Source organism: Nothoprocta perdicaria, unplaced genomic scaffold, assembly GCF_003342845.1.
Source record: "Nothoprocta perdicaria isolate Ctin4 unplaced genomic scaffold, notPer1 scaffold_64, whole genome shotgun sequence".
NCBI lineage: Eukaryota > Metazoa > Chordata > Aves > Tinamiformes > Tinamidae > Nothoprocta > Nothoprocta perdicaria.
The window spans coordinates 1,759,368-1,783,931 of NW_020455910.1; the positions used below are offsets into that span (position 1 = coordinate 1,759,368).

Sequence of the window (24,564 nt, forward strand, 5' to 3'; positions counted from 1 at the left end):
CATATTTATATCCAGGAAAATGTRAAGGAATTACTGAATTGCTGCTTCATATAAACTGTTAATATCATGGATCTATTACTCATTGACAGCAGATAATTCTAATGATATGACATTAATACAATTCTGGAAGCAGATCTGGGCATACAGGTAAAATCTTCCAACCCTTACAGGTATGAGCAAGTTCTCTTAGTCATTTTCAAGCTGGTTTGAAGTATAACTTTTTCTGCAGGACTGGGCCATAAACTGCATTGTTTTGCAAAAACAGGTCAAGTGGCTTTCGAAAAGAATAAAACTTTTCTTCCTGTAAAGTTCATAAGTACTTTTTTTCAATTAGGCCCCTGTGACTGTGTGCTCTGAGTGTGTAAGAGGCAATTAAATGGCTCTGGAAGTTTTATTCTTTTAGCTAAAAATAGTTTTCCAAGGGCACATTGAAAGCAATTGATATTATGCCATTTATAGATATATTCTTAAAATGTCGCTTTACCTTGAAAGATTTACCTTGAAAACACTAGCTTTCTTTCACATAAGCATTAATTCCTTCAGGTCAGACTCAACTTCAGAATTTCAGTCCTCTGCCTGAGTGGACCACATAGTACATAGGAAATAATATGCTTTTGAAGRGACAACAGCTGGTTTTGTCAAAGAGGATATCCTTCACAGTGACCAGCCTTTCAATGTGTCTAACTTTACAGCTGAACAGACCGCACGCTCTCCACTCTGCAGTAGAATTTCCTAAACTTCAGATTTGAGAAGAAAACAAGAGCTGCAAAGAAAATCAAGTGATGGTGGTGATGGCTTGTGTTTCTACCTGGTACCTTTTAAGCGTCGGGACAGTTATTTTGGGAGCACTGCAACAGTCAAATAAAATACTAATACCTCAAAACTGAGCTTGAATTATTGCAGTAGTTTTAATCTGAGAGATTAGATCATGCTTGAATTAGATATGATCACATGGAACATTTCAGCAAATTTGATATTGTCTGCTGTTACAATAAAATCCAGTATATCCTGATAACTAAGAATAAAAACCCTGAAAGAATGTATTCTTTCCTTGCATATTTAGGAAAATATCTCCAACTTTGATATTGTCATGGAGTCAGATGAGGGCACCTTCAAGCCAATGGGACTGGCTTTCACTGGTACGGACGAGGCTCGTGACATTGTGAGAGAGATCATGACTCTCCTGCTGCCTATCAATATTACGGATATTTATGATCCTGCAGATGGAACAGATATTGATTACTGGATGAGGGCCGGGGTGCCAGGTGAGTATGCTCAGTACTTTATAAATAGTAGCATTTCTTTCACACGGAATTACATCAGTCTAGTGTTTTAAAAATAATAAGAAATGCTTTCTCTGGAGGAATAAAATTTACCATAGATAAATATTTAAAGTTAACCTACAGAAAAAGGGCATCGTGTGCATTTGAGCTTCAGTTTAGTAATGGTATAGGTTATACATAACATGCCTCAAATCTTCTTTTCGGCTTTAAGGATTTGTAATAATTAATCCCAGATTGGTGATGTATAAATAGTAAACTAAAGCAGAGAGAAATTCTGCAATGCAGAACAAATTGTTGTTGTTGTTATTATTACATATTGGAAATCTAAGAGTTTTTTTCACTGTTTTATATGCTGAGATAACGATTATTTGAAGACTTGTCCTTTCAAAGGTTACAGTGCTTTCATGTATATTAAAGGAGCAATACTCTTTTCAATTTCAAACCAGTTTGTTTGGAATAATGTATCAGTGTCCAATCAGTTGTTGGAAAAGAGGTTTATAATCAATGAGAGAGGTCCACTACTACATTACCCCACTATGAGCAATACCCTGCTGCAGCACAAAGTTTTGCAGAGTAAAAGATCTCCAAAGAGGAGCTAGCCTGAATGCAGCTTCAGTGAATTTCCATTGTAGTTGCCATACTTGAATAACAGCGTGACAAAAATAAATTTATGTCGTTGATATGTTAAAACTATGATCAGTTTTAAAAGTTAAAGGTTCTCTTTTTCTAGTGATTTATGACTGAAATAGGCTGCTGTGTGTATCATGCTAGTTCTACCAGTACTGCTATAGCCTTCCAATCTCCTAATTTGTGATTAACTGCCTTTTTACTTAACTGGTCTTGTGGAGGGTGTAACAAGTTATGAAATACATGATTCTTGTTTATGTGCAGAGCTCTTTTTACTTCTCACTCCCCTGTGGTGTACAAGGATACTGTGATGTTGACTACCTTGGTAAATGTGTGAAAATCTAATTTTCAAAGAAAAAAAAAGAAAATCTGTATTAGGCAAGAAGTATAGAGGAATGGTATTTTTAAAAACCTAGAGCTTCATACAGGTGGCATGCTGTTTTCCAGCTGGACTTCAGGGCATTTAGTGTAATGTCATAATGTGAGTGTGCCCTTGTTGCCCAAGGCTCTGGCTGCACGTCCTACCTGAGCACTGGAGCTGCGTGCTGGCGTGAGGACACCATAAGCCCTGGAGAGACACCAAGGCTGCATCTCATCCTGCACCACCTCTAAGCACCYGTGCAAGGGCAGAGTAGCCCAGAGCTGCCAGCTGAGGTGTCTGTGGCAGCTGTAGCCTGACGACTATGAGAACTTACCATTGAGCTGGTGTTTAGAAAACACATTTGAAGGCTTTGCAAGGTTAGAAGTGCTTGCATGTCGGGCAGCAGCAATGAGGCACTTTGATTGTGCTTCCAGTCTGGGGGACAAAATGATAGGAGAGAGAATAATTTAATATTCAAATGTGTTTTCAGCTGAAAATGCAAGTGGTGATAGTGATGGCAGGTAGTGATGGCAGGTAGTACCGAGCTCTGCTATTCCCCTGCATCACCAGAGGTGGATCTGGAGCATAACCAGACAGAATCACAGAGGCACAGGATGGTTGAGGTTGGAAGGGACCTCTMGAGATCATCTAGTCCAACCCTGCCCAAGCAGGGTTGATTTGTCAGCTGGGCTACCTGTATAAAATAACCTCATCAGAGCACCCTCCCATGGTTGTCCATGCTCTTTAGATGTCCTCACACCTCCCAGCACTTTTACCCTCTACTGCAGCCAGCCCCTCTCTAGGCAGTGTACAGCTGGGGTGATGGTGCAGGCCGGGATCTGCTCCCAGGGTGCGGTCTGCACCAGGCCACCCTGCTTTGGAGAAGAAGAGAGGTAAGTGCACAACGTGGCCCTGCCCTGACATTTACAGTCAGGAACAAAAAGGCAGAAAAAGAAGGAATGCTGCTCAGATTTCCTGTCATGTGGCTCGGCAGCAGATAAGACTACACTGTCTTCAGAAAGCAAAAGCTATGAAAAACACCATAAACTGTGAGATCACTTTAGATTTTAAGAAAATACAAAGTGCATCAGAACAGAGGCAGCATAAAATAGGCTTTACCTTCCTATTAAAAAAATTGGCACATTAATTTATTGGGTTTTTTTGTTAGTTTTCTGCTGAAACTTTGATTCATTTAACTTCCCGTCAAGCAAATAACAAAGTGTTCTTAGAGAGTAAAGAGCAGTGATTCTTTTTTTGCCCGTTGGGAACTGATGTGAAAGAATTAACTCTACTGAAAGAACTTCTGCTGATTCAGATTGCATTTCATAGTGTACCGGGGAGAACTTCAAGACATGTTGTAATGTTCACGCCTTGTCTGCAGTTTTCTCACTGCTCCAGTGAGTCCTTATGGTATATAATAACATTGGAACAAATTGAACACACTGTAACAGCTTTTATAATTTTGTCCAATTTAAACAAGCAGCCAAGTGTTGACACATCATCAATTTTATTTAAATATTTTCTTGAAAATACCCTTGATGGCTTCGCTTCTGCAGCAGAGAAAATATGGTGTACTACTTGAACAACAAGATGGTTTCTGACATCATTTCTCTAAAATTTTCCTTCTTCAGTATATTGAGTTTATGGTCGGCTTTTACTGTTAAAATTCCACTCCTCCTTTTGGTCTGAAAGGTCTGCAAAAGGCCAAATAACGTGTGTTTTTCAGAGCCATTCATAGCTGCTCCTGAGGCAGACCAGGTATCTCCTGCTTCACACTTTCCTTACTGTTTCCAGCATTTTCGTTTTCAGTGGACACGTAATGAAACATCATTCATCATGTTGCTTAATTGAATTTGCACAGAAGCAGTGTTGCCTGTCCTGAAGTGTAGGATGAGAGCAGCCAGGGATGCACAGAGTGCTGGCAAACATAGTATGAAGTTTAACTATCTATCTATCTATCAGCGTGTATAAATACCTCAAGGGAGGCAGTGAGGAGGAGGGGGGCGGCCTCTTTTCAGTGGTGGGCAGGGATAGGACTAGAGGAAAGGGCTTCAAACTGAAGCATCGGAAGTTCCACAGGAATGTTAGGAAGCATTTCTTCACTGTGAGGGTGACAAAGCACTGGAACAGGCTGCCCAGAGAGGTTGTGGAGTCTCCTTCTTTGGAGATCTTTAAAACCCGCTTGGACGCAGCGCTGTGCCACGTGCTCTAGGTGACCCTGCGTGAGCAGGGGGGTTGGACTCGATGACCTCTGAGGTCCCTTCCAACCTTCGGCATTCTATGACTCTGTGATTCTATGATTCTAACTCATACCTCTCAAGTACAAGCTTGGAGTCTGCTTGGAGCACCACAGTGTAATGCTGTATGACTGCAGACTGTGAAATATTAGAAATATTTCCACCGGTGGGCTTTACATCTGCTTATGTCGCGAAAAGTTCAGCCCAACAAGAGGAATGTCTGTATTTTTGTTTTTTTAATGATAACCAGTTTCCAGCTACTCTAAATATTTGTGTAGTGAGTATTTTGCTTTTTCACGGAGCACAAATCAAATGAAATTGAATTTTTGTGGCATCACATTTTATGCTGTGGTTTTACAGTTTGAGGTGACCACCTAAGACTACTCCTTTATTAATTATGCAATTATCTTTCTCAGTCTTATTTTTAAATATTTAGGTATGTGTTTATTTTTCATCAAGCATATATGTAAACTCCAGATGTACTGTTGGCTTTTCCAGCACTATGTTCTAACCAAGAAGTTTGAAATTAAAGGAGGAAGAGGGATTTTTGGGGGATCTTTGCTTTGCTTCCTTGTGGTTTCTTGCTTGCTTTTCTWCAACAGGCTTCTTGTTTGTCTGGAAAGGTCAAAAATGTTTAGCAAACCCTGCTAGACCACTGTTCAGTATATGTGTTAAAAAAGCAATGTATCTGATCGCAAGGCTAATTCTAAAGCTGTTTACACTAAGGGAGCAGCACTGGGACTGAGTCAGCTCTCCCCATAAACTTCCAGAAATTGCGAATGACGGGAATGGGGTGATTATATTTTCATTATGGTATGCAGTGGAATAATATTAATAATATTCAGCTTCAGATACGAGGGAAGGGAAAAAGTAGTGGTCTCCCATTTTTTTGCACACTATTGTGACACAGTATTTTCAGGACTATTGGTTCAAGATGTTCCTTTCTGCTGGATTATTAGATGACGTTATGTGTTGTGATAGCGCTTGTGATGGGAACACTTGTCCATTAGGAACTGAACTGTGTTTGAGACCGCGTTGACCCAGGAAATCAAACATCTCTTTGAAAACATGTGGCAATTCCTCTATTTAAAATTCAACCAGAAACACAGAGGTGAAACTCTTTCTGTGTCACCCTGAACCTTGTTAGCTGCTCATGGCTCCCTGTCTCCACAGTGACGGTGTCTTCCTTTTTCTGTTACCTTAGACCACAGGAGGAAATATTCTCCCCAAAACAAAGAAATCAGTAGCTCATTTAATTTTAATATTTCTCCAAAAATCAAAAGTAATTTATATTTAGATGTATTAGTCTTTTTCTCAGAGGCAACAGACAAATACTGTCATTCATCATTTCTCTCATTTTTATATTTTAGAGTGCTTTTTTTATTCTTTCCATCTAAAATAAGACACATTTTGGGTTTTGGATACCTAGCCTTTGCATGCACTGTTTTCTTTCTTATTACATAAGAGATCAAATTCTTCGGCTGCCTTCCTTTTCCAGAGCCTGCTGCTCCCCTTCTCCCCTGTGCCCATACCTAGACATCATCCGCATTATGCACCCATTGGGAGATGCTATAACTGTCTTGGAGTTCCCAGGACTCTGGACATGATGGATGCTACCAGTAGCAGCCAACCACCACGTGCCTGGGTCGGTTTTGCTCGGAAAGGAAGAGTGAGGTGCTGCTGGTGTACACCTATGGCTCGCCTTGGTTTCATTTGCTGTAAGTCCGAGATAAGTGTGTACACGGTAGTGCAATAATTAGCAATATTGTATTGCTTTTTTCAAGATCACCCATTTCCTTTTCAGTGTCTTACTTTATCATTCCGAAAGGAAGGAGGATGAATGAGYATGTTCCTCTGCAGAAGTCAGATTTACTATAACTTGGGAAATACTAAATTAATCCAGTATGTTAAAAGAACAGCTTTAATTATCTGGCGCTTAAAGAACCTACTATAAGTGCTACAACTATTACAACCATTTAAAATCCTGATTGCCTTTAAAACTGTGTATATTAACCTCCCAAATAATTTATCTATGATCCAATTTATCATTGTTCCATAAAATAAGCGTTTGAAATTAGAAATTGCTCTAGACTAATTAAAAATAATTAATGCACTGCAACTTTTTATGATGATGAGTACCTCATATTAGCCTCTCATATCCCCTTTCTTGGTTTTAGTGTTTACCACTAATGTCTTCGAGAATRATCATTTAATGAAAGAGTTAGTGTGTAGATTGAAGTATGTTTGCTTTCTAATTGTGCCGTTTGACTTCCAGACAAACTTGATGATAATCTTTAGTTCTTTCCACCTGTTTTCTGCTTGGATTTACATTTCATTTGGAGTACTGGACTTCTTCCAGTTTTCAAATGCCAAATATTGAAATTTGTCAACTTGGAATAATTAACRAAAAGTAGACTAGATATAGGACACGCAGGGATTCAGCAGGGGTGATGCTGTTGGAGAGAGAGAGAGAATTAGGTGGCTAGGCATAAATTGCAAAATTTACTGGTAGTTTTATGAGGGCTTTTGCAACCTGTTTCATATTGGAGCATGTGCTTCTCTAGTGCTAGGGCACAAGGCAGTCCTCTCAGATAAAAAACAATCTTTGTGTCAAAATAATTTGTGATTGTGATTGTGACAAATACCTGGAGACTGCTTATACACACTTGTTCTGACATAAACTATTTTCTGTAATGAAAATACTCCTACTTCCTACTTAATCACCTATTTCAAATATACTTACTTTTTGAATATCAGTACATCTTGTCCTTGATCTGTACAAGGTTGTTTAGGGAATATTAATTATAATTAGGAATAATTAGAAACAAGTAAACTTGACAGTTTTAGAGGAAATTAAAAATATGAAATCAAAAATACTTAAGTTCTAACATATATCGCTGAACAGCTTTAATTTCTTATTCTATTTCCAATTGCTCTCTTTTTTAAGTATTAGATACTCTTTAGTAGACTGTTATTTGTGATCATCTACCAAGAATTCCAGCACGCTGGTTTAGCAACTGATTTTAGATACTACTTATATTCCTTTTAAAAAAAAATGTGGCAAAGAAGTCTTAAAATAATCCTACATGAATATTGCAATAGGTGAGTTTGAAGCTGTGACATTTTGACTGGGTTTMATAAACCAGAAGAAATAAAACTGTTCCAGTGCATTAAACATTGTATAAATACTAAATAACCTCATTTATCTAGTAGTGAAAACTGAAATTAAACTGATTTAAAGAAAATTGTAATTTCTAATGGTCCTGTAGTTTTTGTTTGATGGACTTCTTTCTCTTTAATAATTTTTTTCAATGTTAACTTCTGTAACAATCCTCCTATATTTGGATGCTTGCTCTTCAGAGAATTTCGATGAAGTTGATTAAGGTAAAAGACTAATATTAAATATGTTTCTTATTTAGCCATATAAAGTTCTTAATTAAAGTTCCTGCCACACACCCTGCTAGCAGGAGAATATGAACTGTCTTCAAAAAGAAGGACTGAAAAATATCTAACTGAGAATCCCAGTTGGGTTTGGGTGCATTATTTTTTATTTTTTTTTTTTTTGGTTCTGCCTCTAGGAGACATATTAATTCCCTATTGTTTACTGTTTATTCCTTGACATTGACTTTAAGAAACAGAGGAATTTTCTTCTGCAAGTAATTCCTTTTCCATTGGTGACAGAGAGTTGTCAGAGAACCAGGTTAAAGTAGACACTAGTTTTACAGTCCCCTGCAGTTAGGTGAGATGAGCTGCTCAAGTTCTTTTTCATACAGTCATGGAAAAAGTTGCATCAGAAGGATGCCCTGGAAATCCAACCTCCTGCTCAGAGCAGTTGCCTTGTTGGTTAACTGAGGGCCTGTCCAGAGGAGTTGTGAAAATATCCAAGGACAGAGCTGCCTTTCTGAGCAGCTTCTTAAATTGCTTAACCACACTTATTGTGGACAAAAATGTTGTTTGGTCCTTCTTTCAGCTTGTATCCGTTGCCTATTCTCTTTTCTGTGTACACCTCTGAGGAAAATATGGCTCTTCTTTAGATAGTATAAGACAGGAAATAGACTCCCCTTTAARCTCTTCTCGACACTAAACAGAGCCAGTTTCCCTAGACTCTCCTTAGGTTTTAYATGCTCCAGGTCCCTGGTTAGGTTAGTGGGATTTCACTGGATTCAGTTCAGTTATTGACATCTCCTGCAGGCCCAGAAGAAGATGMAGTATTTTGGATAAACACTTCCTTTGACCTGCTCACTAACCACTTGCTAATGCAACCAGGTGCTTTCATCGTCTCCAGCAGGACCTACAGGTCCTGTTCTGTAGAACTGCTCCTCAACCCCCAGCCTGTACTGTTGCAGAAAGGTATTTTGTTCCAGTATGGGACTTTGAATTTCTTTTTCTGAATTTTGGAAGATTCTTGTAAGCCCATTCCTTCTTTTTTTTTTTTTTTTTTTTCTTTTTGAGTTATCTGAACAGCACTTCTGCCTTCTGCCTCTGTCATAAGAGCTGCTCTCCCATTGCCCATGGGATGTTGAGGAAAACACAAACCATCTCATTGTCCAAGTCGTTGCTGAAGATGCAAGGGTTTTGCCCCGGTATTGACTCCTGAAGAATACCACTCATAACCAGCCAGCAGATAGGCTTCAAACTGTGATGACTCCCCTTTAACTGCAGCTCTTCAGCCAATATTCCAGTTTTATTGCCTCCTCCAATCTGTACCTTTCCTGGAGACTGGAAGTTGACTGGCCTATAATTCTATTAGTCCTGCTGCTTTTTCTGATGATGGAAATACCATTTACCATTTTCRATCACTGGAAATTTCCTCTGATTAGGAGAACTTTTCAGAGATGACAGAAGACAACCTCTCAGTGGTATTGGCCAGCTCCCTCATGCAGCCTGTCCAGTCCCATAAACTTATGTATGCCCAGTTTACTTAATTCTTAATTTGATCTTCTGATACTGRGTAGTATCTGTGCATCTCCCCTGCCCGCAACTCTGCCACTAGACACAGAGAGCTGGGGGATCTGAGGACACCATTCCAGTAAAGATCAAGAGAAAAAAGACCCTGAGTACACTAACCTTTTCCTCATTTTTCATCACAAAGTTGTCTGTGAGCTAACATTTTATTCTGTCCCCCTTCTGTTGATGTACCTATGMAAGCTTTCCTTGTTGCCATTCACATCTGCAACCAGTTTCAACTTAAGCCAAACTTTGTCTTTCATGCTTTCATCGTTGAGTGTCTGGGTGGTGGTTTTGTTCCTTCTGTGTAGACTGTCGTTGCTACTATGTCTTGTCCCTTCCCTGTTAATGCCTTTGAGCTCAGTCAGGTGTTCTGTCTTCAACCAAGATGCCTGCTGCCATACAAGCCCATTTTCTGACACATCAGAATAGACCATCCATGTGCTTTGAAGAGTTTGACCTTAATGATTAACTAGCTATCTAGGGCTTCTTTCCCCCTTCAGGTCTCTATGATCTCTGTTAGGATCACGCTGACCAGTTCACTAAATAAACCAGAGCTGACTCGAAAGAAGTTCAGTTTGTWATTTTGCTGCATGGCTTTCTCAGTCCCTTCAGATCTCAAACTAAGCTGTACCATATCATGGTCACTGYAGCTAAAAATACTGTTGGTTAATGTATCACTAATCATTTCTTTCTTATTTTTCCTAACACATTCCAGAAATCTTCCAGAGTGCTTGTGCTCTTCTAACTGGTACTGTGATAACTGAAGTCCCTCACAAGATTTTGTCAAGAGTCATAGTGGTCAGGTTAACTCATTGTCAATTCTCAGTATCATTCAGCAGCACAAGGGACTGATGCAGTTTTAAATTGTAGATGGACTTTCACACCACCTCCTTAAAGTATAACAAAAAGCATGAACGTTGCTCATGCCTGCCTGGATGGGGACTCTCAACCTTTCACATGTGTGCTGCCTTACCAAACCAGTGAATAATGCTACCCAGTAGCTTTACTGTTATTTTAGAGATTTTTGTCTGTTTCCTGTCTCTGTTAAAAATATATATATATATATATACGGTTTGGGATAATGGATTAGCCAGTTGTAGAGAGAAAAAGTAAAAGGAACATTAGTCCTTCACATCTTCCATCCATCTGCAGAACCTTTAATGTTCAGGTAATTCACTCATTGCAATTTCTGGAGTGCAAAAGCTATCCTCGAAAGCCACAAACTTGGTGTGTCGTCTTAAGTACTGTTGTATTGCTAATAATTTGTCGTAAGAACAGAAGCATAGCAACTGATACAATTACTCTCATTTCCTCCTTCAGCTTTGTTTTTCYGGTAACAATTCTTGAATATTACTTCTTTTCATCGGATTAATGGATTTGCTCCTTTTAATAAGGRGCTGCTAGGAAAATCAGAAGGTCAAAATGGGTGACTTCTCCATGAACAGCTGAGGATAATTAATGGATGATAACCTGAACTTCCATGTTCTACAGTTGATTTTCTTCCTAATCAGTCTGCATGCTGTTTTTTTCTCTGGAATGGCCTTATCTGAGATCATGGAAGAACAGGGATTGTAATGATTTAAATATGAGKTTACACATGTTGAAGAACTTAAAGAGCTTTGGTGGACACCAAAGCTAATGGTAGGGACAAGATACTAGTCAGGAACTAAGTCAAATGATTGTTCTTTATTTTTAAGTAGTTGCAATTTGCCACTAGTCCCATGCTCCCAAAGGGCTAAGCTGCAGGTATATTATGTTGGACCATCTAGAAAGAATGTTGAGTGAAATCTGGAGTGTGATCCAGCCTGAGGAGGCCAAAATCTTAAGTCTAAGAGAATACATTCATAGRGATCAAACTGGGACAGAGATATGGCAGGCATAAAACCTGGAAACATAGAATGGACATATGGAAACATAGAACGGACAAAGGCAAAGCAATGAATATTACTTTGATGTTAAACTACGCTCATTACTTTGTTACTGTTCTTTCATTACTCAGTGCAGCTAATATAGCTAATAATAYAGCATTTCTGCAACTTTTTTCCCAATTAATCTGAGAGTTTTATAGGGAAAGGAGACAATAAAAATATCTTAACTACAGGGCACATGATAGCTTTGGTCCAGGTATGTTTTTGATCGCAGATCAAAAAGCTTTTTAGCAACACACTTTCGGGTATCAGGCAGAAATCTTGTCCCTTCCTTARGCACACCAAGGTTTAATTTGCAGCTGGCATTTTACATGTAAATTCTGAGGCTTCAGGAGAATGCTTTTGATGGTAAACTTATCTGAAAAAAATCATTTATAAAGATATCTTCCTCAAAGCAGCAAGTTCAAAATTGTTTTGTTGGCAATCTGTCCTGAAAAATATTAACATTTGAAAGCTTCATAATTGCAACCCTTCAAACTTCTTGTCTTCAACCGGTTTCTACAGATTTGGTCCCGGTGYAAATGTGCAGTGCTATTGAATTTCTGAAAGGCAGAATTTATTGAGCAACATGAACCTTTTGGACAGACTTTCCCCAGATCTCCCACTTTCCAACGATTTTATGTTTCTTTTCATATAATTCCAATCAGATAAAACCATTGCTCAAGCATAGAATTGGTCACAGAGAAGAAAACTTACTGTGAAAGAAAATTTGTATGCATTTGTATCTTGCACTGGCAAATCCACAATAAAGATGGTGGGCTGGAGAGGAATGCAAGTCTGGAGGTGCTGGATTATTATTCTGGCTCCGGCATGAGCAATCATCACTACCAAACAGCTGAGTGCTTCCTTAGTTTCCCTAAGTATAACAGTTACCCTGAGAGGTGCTGGGGAGCTAACTTTTTCTGCAACATRCAGTGAAGAGGAAAGAAGCTTTGCTCCCATGATAGTTAAGCCAGTCAGTCCATCTTCCATTGGAATCATCAGACCTTGCTTGCATTTAGCATAAGAGTAGATTTAGCTGCTCAAATTTAGTGAACACTTGTAAAGAAMATAGCAGCTTATGTGAAAAGAGCTTCCTACAAATGTATTTTAGCAAGTCAGTAAACAAATCTGTCTTCAAGCTAAAAATATGCACCTGAATGTGAGCAGCAGTTTATTCAAGTACTCCATCCAAAGAGCCAGAAAACCTAATTAAGAATTATTATCCATCAGGGCCACTCTCTTCCCAGCTCTTGGCTATTTGCAGTGCCTTTGTCAGAGTGCTGTCTCAGTCACCAYGTAGAGCTTGGATGTCCACCAAAGAAAATGGGCACTCTTCCTGTTGTTCACCTGGCTACACTAGTTTTTAAAACAAATCAGTTCTATTAACTAATCTGAGCAATAACCTTCTAGAACAGTAGAATATTTGTAGTTTTAGTTGCTGTGTTTAAAGAAAGGGGATTGCACATTACTCCTAAAAATGTAAAACGTCATCTGCCACTAAGAGCAAATTTGTTGTCAGTGGGCTCCGCTATCCATCTGATGTCAGTAGGGATCAGCCATGTGTTAGAAAATATTTATGGATCATAAAATTTGCAGTAATTTCAAATGATTTATGTGACATTGTGCAGGAAAAAGGTTTTGCGCCTTGGTTTCTCAAGGGATTTTTTTTTTTTTTGCTTGTAGGGATTTTATATCCCTATTTATATCCCTATTGCAAAGGTGTGAGGATTTAAACACTGGAATCTTACAGCTGGATCAAATCTCCTTGTCAATGTTTAACTTACAAACAAGTCACCAGCTGGAATATGAGACAAAAAAAATCCTATTTGAGGACAGAACTTACTGTGGAATCCTAAAGTAAAGTGATTTCACCTGCGCAAGGGATGTCTGGATTGCCTGCCTGTCTCCACTGCCCAAAATCCACCACCATCACCACCAAGCAAAACAAAACTGTGGCAGGAGCAGGCTGAGAAACTTCAGTCTTTAGTTGTCGGTACATAAACAGACAGATGGGAGGCTTTTAGAGGTAAGACTTTCACGACTGTTTTCCAGACATGTGAAGTATTTAGGAGTAAGACATTTTTATGATGTCAAGTTCTTCTTTCTAGGCTGTTGCAGAAATGCAGCATGAGGCTCTGCAAAAGTTTGACCTCCTTTTTAGTGCACACAAGGTCCATCTGGAAAAGTGATTCTGTATTTCCCTCTACCTGGCAGGCCAAAATTGGCCATAGTCACAGATGAAGTAACAAGTCAGACAAAGAAGATCTGTAGTCTGTTAAGGATCTGTTTCAGAAATGCGGACAAACAAACAGGATTTCATAGAATGACAGAGCTAATGAGAAGGTCTCTAGAGATCCCTCTGATCTGGTCTCCAAACATCCTTCTGCCCCTGCTTGATTTTGCTATGCCTGTGTCATGTCTTTCATAGTTGTTTATGCTGTTGCTGAAGACTGATCATCATGGAAACCCAGTCTCACCAGCCTCCCATGTCTGTTACAGTGCTATTTTTAGTACCTAGGAAGATTTTTCCAATATCTAACCTAAGTAAGTCTTGTCACAATTTAAGTCCATTAGATCTATTTTCTTTCCATTAGGAACCCAGAGACATGACTGTTTCCCTTGCAGTAGACTTCTGTATAAGATTGATTTTTCCTTTCTTACACCTGACCCTACTGAACAGCGTCCTGTTTTTCAAGTGTCTCCAGCTTGTCAAGGTCGCCTGGAATCTTGCCCGCAATGTCCTTGCTCTGCTTCCCTGGTCATCGCTGCCCCTTAGCATAGGCAGACTCTTCTCCATCATTCTGAGCTATAATGAAAATAGTGATTGACCTCAGCCCATTCTGAGACCATCCCATTATACATATATATATATATGTATGTATGTCTTTCAGTTTTTCATCCCTAAGCACACTGTCCAGCCCATTTGGGACAACATTATAATATAYCTCAATTTCTTTGTGTCTTTTGGCATTACTGTTGGCAATGCCAAACATGGTCATTACCAGCRGTAATGCCAAAATATGTCAACTCTTTTGGAGGCCTCAGAGAATATTCAGAGGTGTTAACCTCAGAGGTTAACCCATATTTGGGGGAATCTGAAAGTTAGCTCAAAGGAAGCCATCACGCATACTGAGTACTCAGACTAAGGTGCTGGAGGATACAATATTCTAGCAGCATCTGGAGTCACCATGGTGCTATTATACTAAAGGCATTATTCCTAGATATATTATTTGGTGTTTCTTCTTACTTCATACTCACAATTGACTGCAGAAATAKTTTCCATAAGTAGACTATCTCCTCAAGGTTTTAAGGAAAGATTTTGAAAAAATTGACTACTATGAACAGCATCTATTCTGATGAAATTATAAAAGAAAATAATCAGAATTATGAGTCCCACTAGGAACATCTTGTTCAAGTTTAGATAAATTATTGAAAATATATATATTTTTTTCCTTTTAGGGCTTTTATTTCACATATATATTCAGTCATGAAAACATGCATGGTTGAACTATTTGACTTTATTGTTTAATTTCACTTCGTGAGAAAAAAATGTGATTTCTTTTCTTTTGAGATAGAAACATCTGCCCTTGAGAATTTTGCTACTTGTCCCAAAATGAAAGGCCCAGCTTTTCTGTAGCTCTGCCTTTATTTGCCAGGCTCTCTTCAAGATCTCATTAAATTGTAGTTCTTCACATCATGTATTACTTCAGTGATGAAATGTGGGTTATAAATTATTAGTTTAATCAAAGCAAACCATTCTTTAAAATGTACAAGCTTCTCTACAGAGTTTGATGTAAACACGAACATAAACAACCAAGCTCGTTCTGGGTTTTATCAGGTTCCCTCCTTTCTCTGTCAGGAAGCCTCCTTTCTTATACAACTGGAGGATTAGAGTATCGGCCCTGACTTCATATTTCAGACATAAGGACATACTTTTTCAGTCAATGAATAATTGAATGGAAAAAAAATAGCACCACAAGATGTTTTGAAGGCCAAGATCCAACATTCATTTTAAAAAGCTGGARTACTACGTGGGAGAAAAGTCCCACAAAGGTATCAGACACAGAGATTTGGGTGCAGCTTCAGATTGAGGAAGATGGCTGTGTGTTTAAGCTGAAGTGTTGGCACTTAAGTTATGCTGCRCTCTTTCCTTTGAGCCTTTGTCTCTAAAATAATATAAATCTTAGCCCCCCATTCTGCAGCTGAGTGTCTGTGGGTTTCAACTGCAGAGCTTGGCCCAAGTTTAAAGGCAGTGCCACACAAATTAAAAGGAAAGAGGAAAGATGAGAGAAACGGGGTAGTATTTTATGGATTCTTGGGCTAGTTGAAGACTTTCAACTTTATGGGCTAGCTACTTTCAATTGAAAGCAACTTTTAGTGTGTTTTCAGGTTTAGGCCAGAGATAAACAAGAAATATTATTGATACCAATGATCCCTCTCGAGTCCCTGCTTGTTATTTCACTTCTGTGCTAAATGAATCTGCAAGCAGATGAGAGACTGCACCAGGCGACCTTCAGTTCAAAATAAGATGCTGMAATAAGCTGAATATGTTTGTAATTAATATATATATGTATTGTTAGCATATTTTCTTCTATATTTCAGGGTAGAATTAAGGCCCCTGGTGCGTGCAACATGTTGCCAAAAGAAGTCTTTATAAAAATACTGCCGAAGGCTCTCCAGGTGTTTTTCTTGCACTCAGGCTGTAGTTTGGTACACTTCACTTCTCAGAGTGAACCAGACCTTCTGTTGCATTAATAGAAATTTATGGAGAAAGGAGCCAGAAGTGCTGGACATGCAGTTTGTAGCTACACAGTTTATATTGGTTTCAAGCAAGCCAGGGTGCACATTCRTTTACTCTCTCTCTGCTCACAGTCTGTACTGAGAAAGCTGCAGAATAAATGTGGAAAGCATGAGTTAATTCTTGGGATGTTTTTCCCGCTAACAAAAGATCTGGGGAGCTTAGCAATGTGGTTCCTAAGCTGTTTGCACTGCAGTGCCACCATCAACCCAGAAAATTGTTCCTAGCTCTCCAACCCCCATTGCTCTCAAGTTGAGACCAGTGTATAGACAGGGTTTGGCAGAGCCTCTCACTGTGTTGAAGTTTCCGAACCATGGACTGAACATATCAGGGCTTAGGAAGTTGGCTGCAATGACTTCTTTTCTTGGCTGCACAATTTTAGCCCTTCTAACTAGCAAGTGAATTCCGTTGTGCAGCCAAAATTGATCAACACGTTTTAAGCATCTTAATCAAGAAAATGTCCCCAATTAGCTTGACTTAATTTTAAATCATTAAGATGTGTTAAGTGGGAATCATTGAGGGAAGTTAATTAGTCTGTGTGTCTCTGCCTTTAATTCCTAATTACCCTGGATAGGTTCCTTGTCCACCAAAACTTACTGGCCAGCTTATAATGCAGATATTTGTGTACAAGCACAATTAAAAGGCCATAAATTGGATGCACTTTGAAGCCTCCAAATGTTCTGCATTTGTTTTTTAGACATTTGGATGAAAGAAGAGATCATCCCACAGTGAAGAAAGACATTTGCTTTTTTTCTGTTTTACGTGYAGAACTGCTCTTTAGGTTTGACAAGTAGCTAACAGGAGGTCTATTGTAAAACAATTCTGAGACATTGTGGAATGTTTTGAGGAATGCTRTCATGCTACTTTTGACAATTTTTACCTAAAATACATTGTACTAACTTCAATTTATTAACCCRTGGTCCAAATACTGTCTTCAAGTTTCTAATTAGGGAATAAGTTGGAAGGGAGAGCAGTGTCGAGTGCGCTGTTCGGGATCACACGTGTCTGCCAGAATTCCTGCTGGGACCTTAGCTGAGAGAGTGCTAAGACCCACGTTTCTAGTAATTTAGCATGAGTGTCTGCAGAGCCAGGTCTCATATGTCCATGGAAATGGCATGGATCATTGCTTTAACAGTGTCTTGGGCAAATATTGTGTTAGTCCTCCCAAGACAACCGCGTCTTGGCTTTTCCTCCTGTAGCTGTGAGGTTTGGGTCTTGCACCCATTAGCTGAGGCTTAGAACTTACTTTTCTCTGGCACCATGTTTTTTGCTCGGGATCGTTTCCTTTGTGCATTGTCAATCTGTGCAAAAAAAAAAAAAAATCTGCCTCCTCTTCTAGGATTCTGTTGAGCTTCCATATAATAYAAAGAATGTAGAGCATCTTTTCTGCAGGAAAAAATAGGGTAAGATTCAATACATGTCCCCTTCCTGGACAGCATTATTCTGGGTCTTTTGCTTCTTTTCATCATTTGTTCTCTCTTTTCTTTTGATTTGCAGTATATTTTAAATTCATTGAGACAGGAAAAAAAAGGTGATTGCTCCCTCACTGTTTCAAGAAAAGGGTATTTGGCTGCTCCATTCACCAGAATAGATTACCATAAAGATATGCAGGGTGCCCTCTCTAATTCCAGATAAGCCTTGGGCTCTGGATACAGAGCACAGGACAGAATCTAATTATYGAAGTAATTATTACTGCCTTCTCTGCTACACTGGGTTTTCTAAAACCCAGGGCCACATTGGGACTTAGAGTTCTGAACCCTACCAGCAGCTCTGCAAAGTCGGTCTGCCACAATCTGACTTTACTTACCTGAAATGGATGACTCCTTTGAAGCCTTACCTATTTTTGACTCTGTAAAGAATATGTGCTAGCAGAAAGTTTGGGGTTCTTTAGTCAATGCATTGACATTTCAATGGTTGATTTTTTGAAAAGATTTTTTTTTTTAACTTCTTTTGAGAAATCTGATACTAGCTATGCCTGGCCTACATAGAGCTAATGAGACTCGTCATTTTTTGTTCTGTCTCAGTCCACGTAGCAGTTGGAAATGAAAAGTATTCCACCAATAATCATATAAGGCTATTTTGAAGCCGTGGATCTTAAAGAAAGAAAAAAATAAGTTAAAAAGGTAACCTTGCAGGTACCTCTTACTCACTGTTCGCTTCTCTGAGTAGAAGTTTTATTTTGCTCTTCATATATTAATGTTTTGTCAAGTCATTCAGCTTTTTTGCACCACAACAAAACAACTATCAGTCACATCAGCTCAAAATTACACCGTGATAGAAAAAATCATGCTGATTAGGGATGATTATTTACTCTGTCCTTTTCTAATATTAGTTGTGCCACGTGGATTAGTCAAGAGTCCACATACAATTAGTGATACCCTATGGTGTCAGAAGAGGTGTACAAAATCTCTCCCTTTCTACCAATTACTCCCCCCCAAAATCCTTTTATTTGTTTCTCTCTCTGAATGGGGCACTCTGTAACTTACTTTATGAAGCCTAAAAACAGCCCTCTCAGCTTTTTTGGCAAAAAATATGCAGTTTATGGCTTAAGAACATTGAAAGGTTGTCTTCAATTGCTCCTCCACAATTGTGTTACATTGTGTTTGTGGACAGTCAAAAAAAAAAACAAAAGTGGTTTGTATATCAGAATGGGAGGAATTACCAGAACTTTCTTTCAGAAATAGCACAAAACCCCAGATCTTAACAGCCCTGAACCTTGCGATAAGATAGATCTGAACTTTGTATTTCAAGGACCTCTCTGTTTTTCTGTTAATAATGAACTAGTCAGATACGTGTTCGTTTGTAGATCACATGAAAGAGCTCTTTCATCACCAATATCTGAAACATCTAACATCTGTTAGTAAATACACTATATTGGCTTATTATTCAAGTATGCATTGATCAGATTAACCATARATATTATTAAGTGTATTTTATTATAGCAGTCATGGGATTCCTCCAGCATGGTCAGATGTAGTGGTCACGCATCTGAAATCCACTGTCACCTTGAAGATAATCCTAGGGAGGTATGTGTAATGAGGCAGTAAAAAACATTGTTCATCCTCTTCATGTRTTTGTATAAATTCAGAGTTGTTCAATTTTTCTTATATAACAAAGCTGTATTTTCCTGAGAATACCCACAGTAGGATGACCATTTTTTTTAACAGCTTGTTAAGCACCGAGATAGCCATTAAGGGTCTTTGTTTACCATCTGGGCAGAACGATAACTCCACTTAGCTGGCTCTACAAGTTGCTAATTGCCAGAAAGAGGAAGTCTGTGATTAAACATCCAGTCATATTTGTGTGCTGGGGGCGAATGTTTGAGTCTGAATGGAAGTTCAAGGGGAAGCTACATGTTTGTTCTGAGTCTCCAGCCTCCTCTGTGAGAGCAGACCTAAACAGCAGCATTAAACTGGGTTGCAAGTTTGGCTTGAAAGTATCTCCATAAATTGTAGAATAGCAAGAAGCTTCTTGAATTCATAGAAAATGTAAGTGGATACACACGGTTACTGCAGATATACATACTGGAAAACAAAAAGATATAAAAATCATTGGCAGTGATCCAAGTCTCAACATCAGATCTCCAGCCCATCGAAAGTAGAGCATTTATGTTTACACTGAATTTCTAGGATTATTTGAAAGTTGGAGCATGAAGTGTCTGTGTGGAACAAATGTCTACTACAGGACGTTAACAAGAACCTCTTTGACTAGCAGAAGACAGTGAAGAAAGTGTTTTGATACTTTGGGTTTCTAGGCAAGTTTATAATGTCAGATATTCATGGTTCATGGTATTTTATTCCCTATATGGAGAATATAGGGAATAAAAGGATGCGTTTGCTTAGTAAAAGTGGTTGACATACATTGCAGTCTTTGCTTGGACCTAGGCAGTGACACTGAAAACCTAGTGTCATTGAAATAAATCCTGTGCTGAAATTGTAATTGCTTTGCTGAGACATAAATAAACACACAAAAAGGAATACTAAACTAGAAAAAAATGAATGTTTTGCCATTACTTACATGTGTTTTATGTGATGTTTAGAAAAGAAAGCAAAATGTTAGGTATTTATGATTTCAACAGTCAGTTTTAAACCTGTCATTTTTAAGTAGCCCCTACCTAACATATGCAATCATGTGCCTTGTTTTAAAGCAATCAGAAATGAAATAAGCTATATTGAAGTGTTCAGAATATATATATACACACAGTTATGTATTGTATGTGTTTACATATGTTTATATATATGTGTGTGTGTGTGCTAAAAATATGTATAAGTGGACACACAGATATGTAATGCTTCTAAATTGAAATGCCCTGCCCAAATAGGAATGTGTTGACCCAGGCGGGTGCCAAAGCCATGGAACAGCAGCGTTAGGGAAAAAGGAGGGAACAGCAAGCTCACAAAGTCTGCTGATGAGGGCACCAAATAATTTGTACCCAAACTAATGCTGACTGTGAAAACGGGACCAGGATCTCACAGGAGTAAATGCGAGGCAATACAACAGCCAAGGACATATTTCTGTTAATAAATGCAAAATTGGGCATTCTGTGTGCTATGCATGCATGACAACAAGCTCCAAATTAGTTGTTTTCAGTTAGAAAGATGTGGAAGTCCCTGTGGATGGTTGTCTAAATTTATCCACTCAGTTCTCAGGGACAGTGAAAAATGCAGTGTTTGGTGTTACAGGGGAAGGAGGAGATAACAAACAGAAAGTTCATCATTGTAATGTATAGTGGTACGCTGCACTCACATTATTAGTCTGTTCACATACTGATTTTTGTAAGCAGTTTTGGGCTCCTCATCTCATAAATGATGAAACAGAATTAGCAGATGGGCAAAAGGGTCACTTGCATCTTTAGAGGTATTAAATAATTTCCATACGAGGAGGGCTCTTTCAGCTTGGCAGAAAATGCTGAGTGAAGACGTGATAAAACTGTATAAAGCCATCAATGGTGCAGAGAGGAATGAAGAGTGGCAGGGTACTGTGTTTCACAAAACGAGAGCCCTATCCTGAACTTTGTGCAGGATACAAAGTACTGTGCACAAAGTCCATGGCCATGGGGTACTGTAGGTGGCAGAGCTATAAAATAAGGGGKTTAATAAATTTGGAGAGCACCGAACAATGAGAGATGGCCAAAATGCAGTGGGATGAATGCAGCCTCCGGCTCGGGACTTCTCTTTCTGGAATGGGGAGACAGGGAGGATGTCCCAACAAAATGATGCAGGATGCTCTCCCTGTTTTTCATGCTATTTCTCGAATCCCCCGCCCAAACTCTTGTCCCACAGTGTTCCTGCAGTGTCCTGTGTGCAAGCAGGCAGGGGGACAACAGAGGGCAAGGGTGTGGAGATGTGGATACTGTGGATACTGTGGAAAGAGTGACCTTTTCAAAAGAAATAGGTTGTTGGGTGGAGAAAGAGCTTCCAGCACCTTTTTGCTATTGGAGCATCGTGTGGTTTTGTTAAGGCAAGGGCAGTTTCAGATATGTTGTTTTAGCTCTGCTCAACCTGTGTCCTGTGGAGCAGAACTCCTTCCCTTCCTCATTTTATGGGATTTTCTGCAAGTCTAGATTGAATCCCCAGCTGCCACCGTTCCTCCGCAGCAAAAAGGAAAAGGTTAATATGAGGCAAAAGTAGCTGTGATAATCCTGAGCTGTAATTTAGACCGATGAGTGTATCCAAAGGATTAATTCTCAAATGCATTAAACAAAACAAGAAATAATGCACACTTCATATTGTCTCGCTTTCGCTGCAGTCTCATTTAATTAGCCACTGAAACAACTGGCAGGGAGCTCTCCCTCTGCCTTGTTGTTTGAATCATGAATTTTAAAGACTTTTGAGAGAATGACTCAGGAGGTGAAGCAGCAGGACTTCTAATGTTATTTATAAGCTCCATACAGGAAACTCTTTCAGTGTCTGTAGCCAGGAAACTCAAGCAACTTAGCCTGTAATTTCATAATTTGCRGCTAAATGACAGAACTAATGCTGTCAGTGCCTCACTAAACAACATCAATATTCTGCATTGTCTTTGCTTACTTAAAAAACAGATAATGAAATAATTGGCATTAAAATCAGCTATCAGTTACTCATAAAAGAAGAATTAACTCATGAAAAAGAGGTTAATATGTGCAGCAAAATGCATTCAGGAACCAGCTAAAGTAAATATTCTTCTTGTTATAGTAATTGCTCTGAAGATTGCATCAAACTGCAGGTAGCTCTCCCTACATCTGCCCTGCAGTTTTGGCCTCGCAGAGTGTCCAGGGCAGATAAATGGCAGACAGGAGAAGGGAGAAGCTGCTGAATCTGCTGCTGAATGGCCGTGTAGAGCCCTCGCTAAGCCCCGCTTAGCAGCGTATGGAGGAGCCCGGAGCTGAGTTAGCACTCCCATGAGATGAACAAAGTGCTCCTGCCTTCACTATTTTCTACTTTTGTGATATATAGCAGTCTCTAACTGCACACAAGATTGGGCTGTGTCCTTTACATATTTTTTTTGCTAATTCTGAGTGCTTTGCGTAAAAGAACRGCATACATTTTTCATCACATCTTGGTTCCCTTCCAAGGCTTTGCAGTTTTCCAGTACCACTCTGAGTAGTGTCTTTGACATTTRAAAGACCTGAGACTGGAATAAGCTTGATAAGGAATTAAAGGAGGTTTTTCTTGTTTCCTGAGGAAAGAAAAATGGGAAACAAAAGCAATCTTGAGTTTAATAGATGAAAAAAAAAAAGGAGTCTGTCCTTTGTGGTGAGCTAAATCACTGCAGAAATAAAAATAAGATTTGAAATCAGATGCTTGCATTTACATCTGACTGCCAGCAGCTCCTTCGATATTATGCAGATTTGTCTTCGCAGTAAAATGAAGCTTGAGCACACAGATGGGAGAGATGGGAGAGATGGGAGAGATGTGCACCTAAACTGTCTTGCAAAGCTTTTATTTGAGCTTCATAAACTTGTGGAAATGTGCAAAAGGTCCTTTGCTTGAGGAATTTCCATCTTTGCTGTGAGGGGTGGTAATAGCTTGCACAGCAAGGCACTGGTCTAGGCTCATATTTCTATCATTTATTCCTTTCCTAGCTGCTGTGAGAAAATGAACGTGTCATTTAGTATCCTCATGGCTCTCTTGTCCTGCATTGTCCCTCTTGCCTCCTTGGAGTGYCAGTTCTTCTGGGCTGAAGACTTGGTTCTAGATAGGGACATATAGTGTGTAAACCACTGGAGTGGCAGTTCTGATATATCCTCTAGGGACTGCTGCAAAACAGAACCTAAACAAGTTACATTGCTTATGTGTAGCTGCTGTTCATTAGTGTATTTGCTTCGCTATATATGGATATATATACATTTAGGGGTTAGTATCCCAAAGAGGCAATTGGGATGCTGAAGAACCAGCATCCTCAAGAGAGATTACAAAGACAGTGGGGAATTTCCAAGGTCTCTGGAAGGTTCATGGAACAGCTGTGAAGTTCGCTTGAAAGCAAAAACAACTGGGAAAACATTGATAGGGCTATGCAGCAAACATACTGGCTTTGAGACTCAGATAATTGGCTTCATTTGGTAACTCAGTGTTATTTAGTACATAAAACGTGAAAGAAAATGTAAAGAAAAAATGAATGCAAAATATTCTGCACAAAAAAAAAATTACTCTGCAGATACTGTAGGCTTTACCTCCAAAGATGTTTGAGTTTTCTGGAGACTTCCTTGGCAATCATGCTGATAATCAATAACTAATTTGCCAGTCGTTGCTTGCACAAAATGGCAGTAGTGTTAAAGCTTAAAAAACGACAATAGAGTTTAATGCTGACTTAGCACAGCAATGCAGATAGGTGCAGGACGTGTTTGACTGTGTCTGGCAAGAAGCAGTGGTCCTAACTGACACACTCATCATTCTCTTTATGGTTCGTTCATCCTTTTGCCTTAGTAGCAATATCTTCTTAAGTTGTCAAAAGGAAAAAAAAAAAAAAAAAAAAAGAGAGAGACTTTACTAATCTGCAAAGCATTGCTATTTAACGTACATAGAAGGCAGATAGGTGTTCTGGTCACCAGACGATGAATACTCACGTTGTGCATTCAGTATCAGCTATACCAAAGCAGCACCCTTTGCCTTATGCCCTGCTTCAAACCATGCATAAACTAGCTGGCTTTACAGAAACTCCTGAAATGAGTTGAGGATAAGAATAACCTAGAAGAACTGGAGAATTATCTCCAGTATAGCAGAAATGTGAATTAATCAAGGAAATGGCACCATGGGTTATTGCTCTCTAGATGGAGAGATGCCGTTTCTGGAGAAGATACTCCTGGTGCAGCAGCACAGGAGAGAGCACATGGAGCCTTGTGCCTTGTGAGGGACCAGGGAACAAGGTACTTGCTCAGGGCAGCACCTCCAGCAAGTCACAAACAGGACAAGTGCCCAGG

General features: G+C 39.2%; 1 protein-coding gene across 2 annotated transcripts in view; it reads left to right on the forward strand.

Moving 5' to 3' along the window:
* The window catches only part of CPQ (carboxypeptidase Q), a 138,389-nt gene that overhangs the window by 109,594 nt on the left and 4,231 nt on the right, over positions 1–24,564 (forward strand). The window contains exons 8-9 of one of the 2 annotated variants that reach the window (XM_026050041.1): positions 1,064–1,265; positions 6,007–6,188. In XM_026050041.1, the coding sequence (XP_025905826.1) occupies positions 1,064–1,265; positions 6,007–6,044 (240 nt within the window). In that variant the 3' untranslated portion in view covers positions 6,045–6,188. Of the gene's footprint in view, positions 1–1,063; positions 1,266–6,006; positions 6,189–24,564 lie in introns of those variants that run through there. The other variant, XM_026050042.1, reaches the window with a different exon arrangement.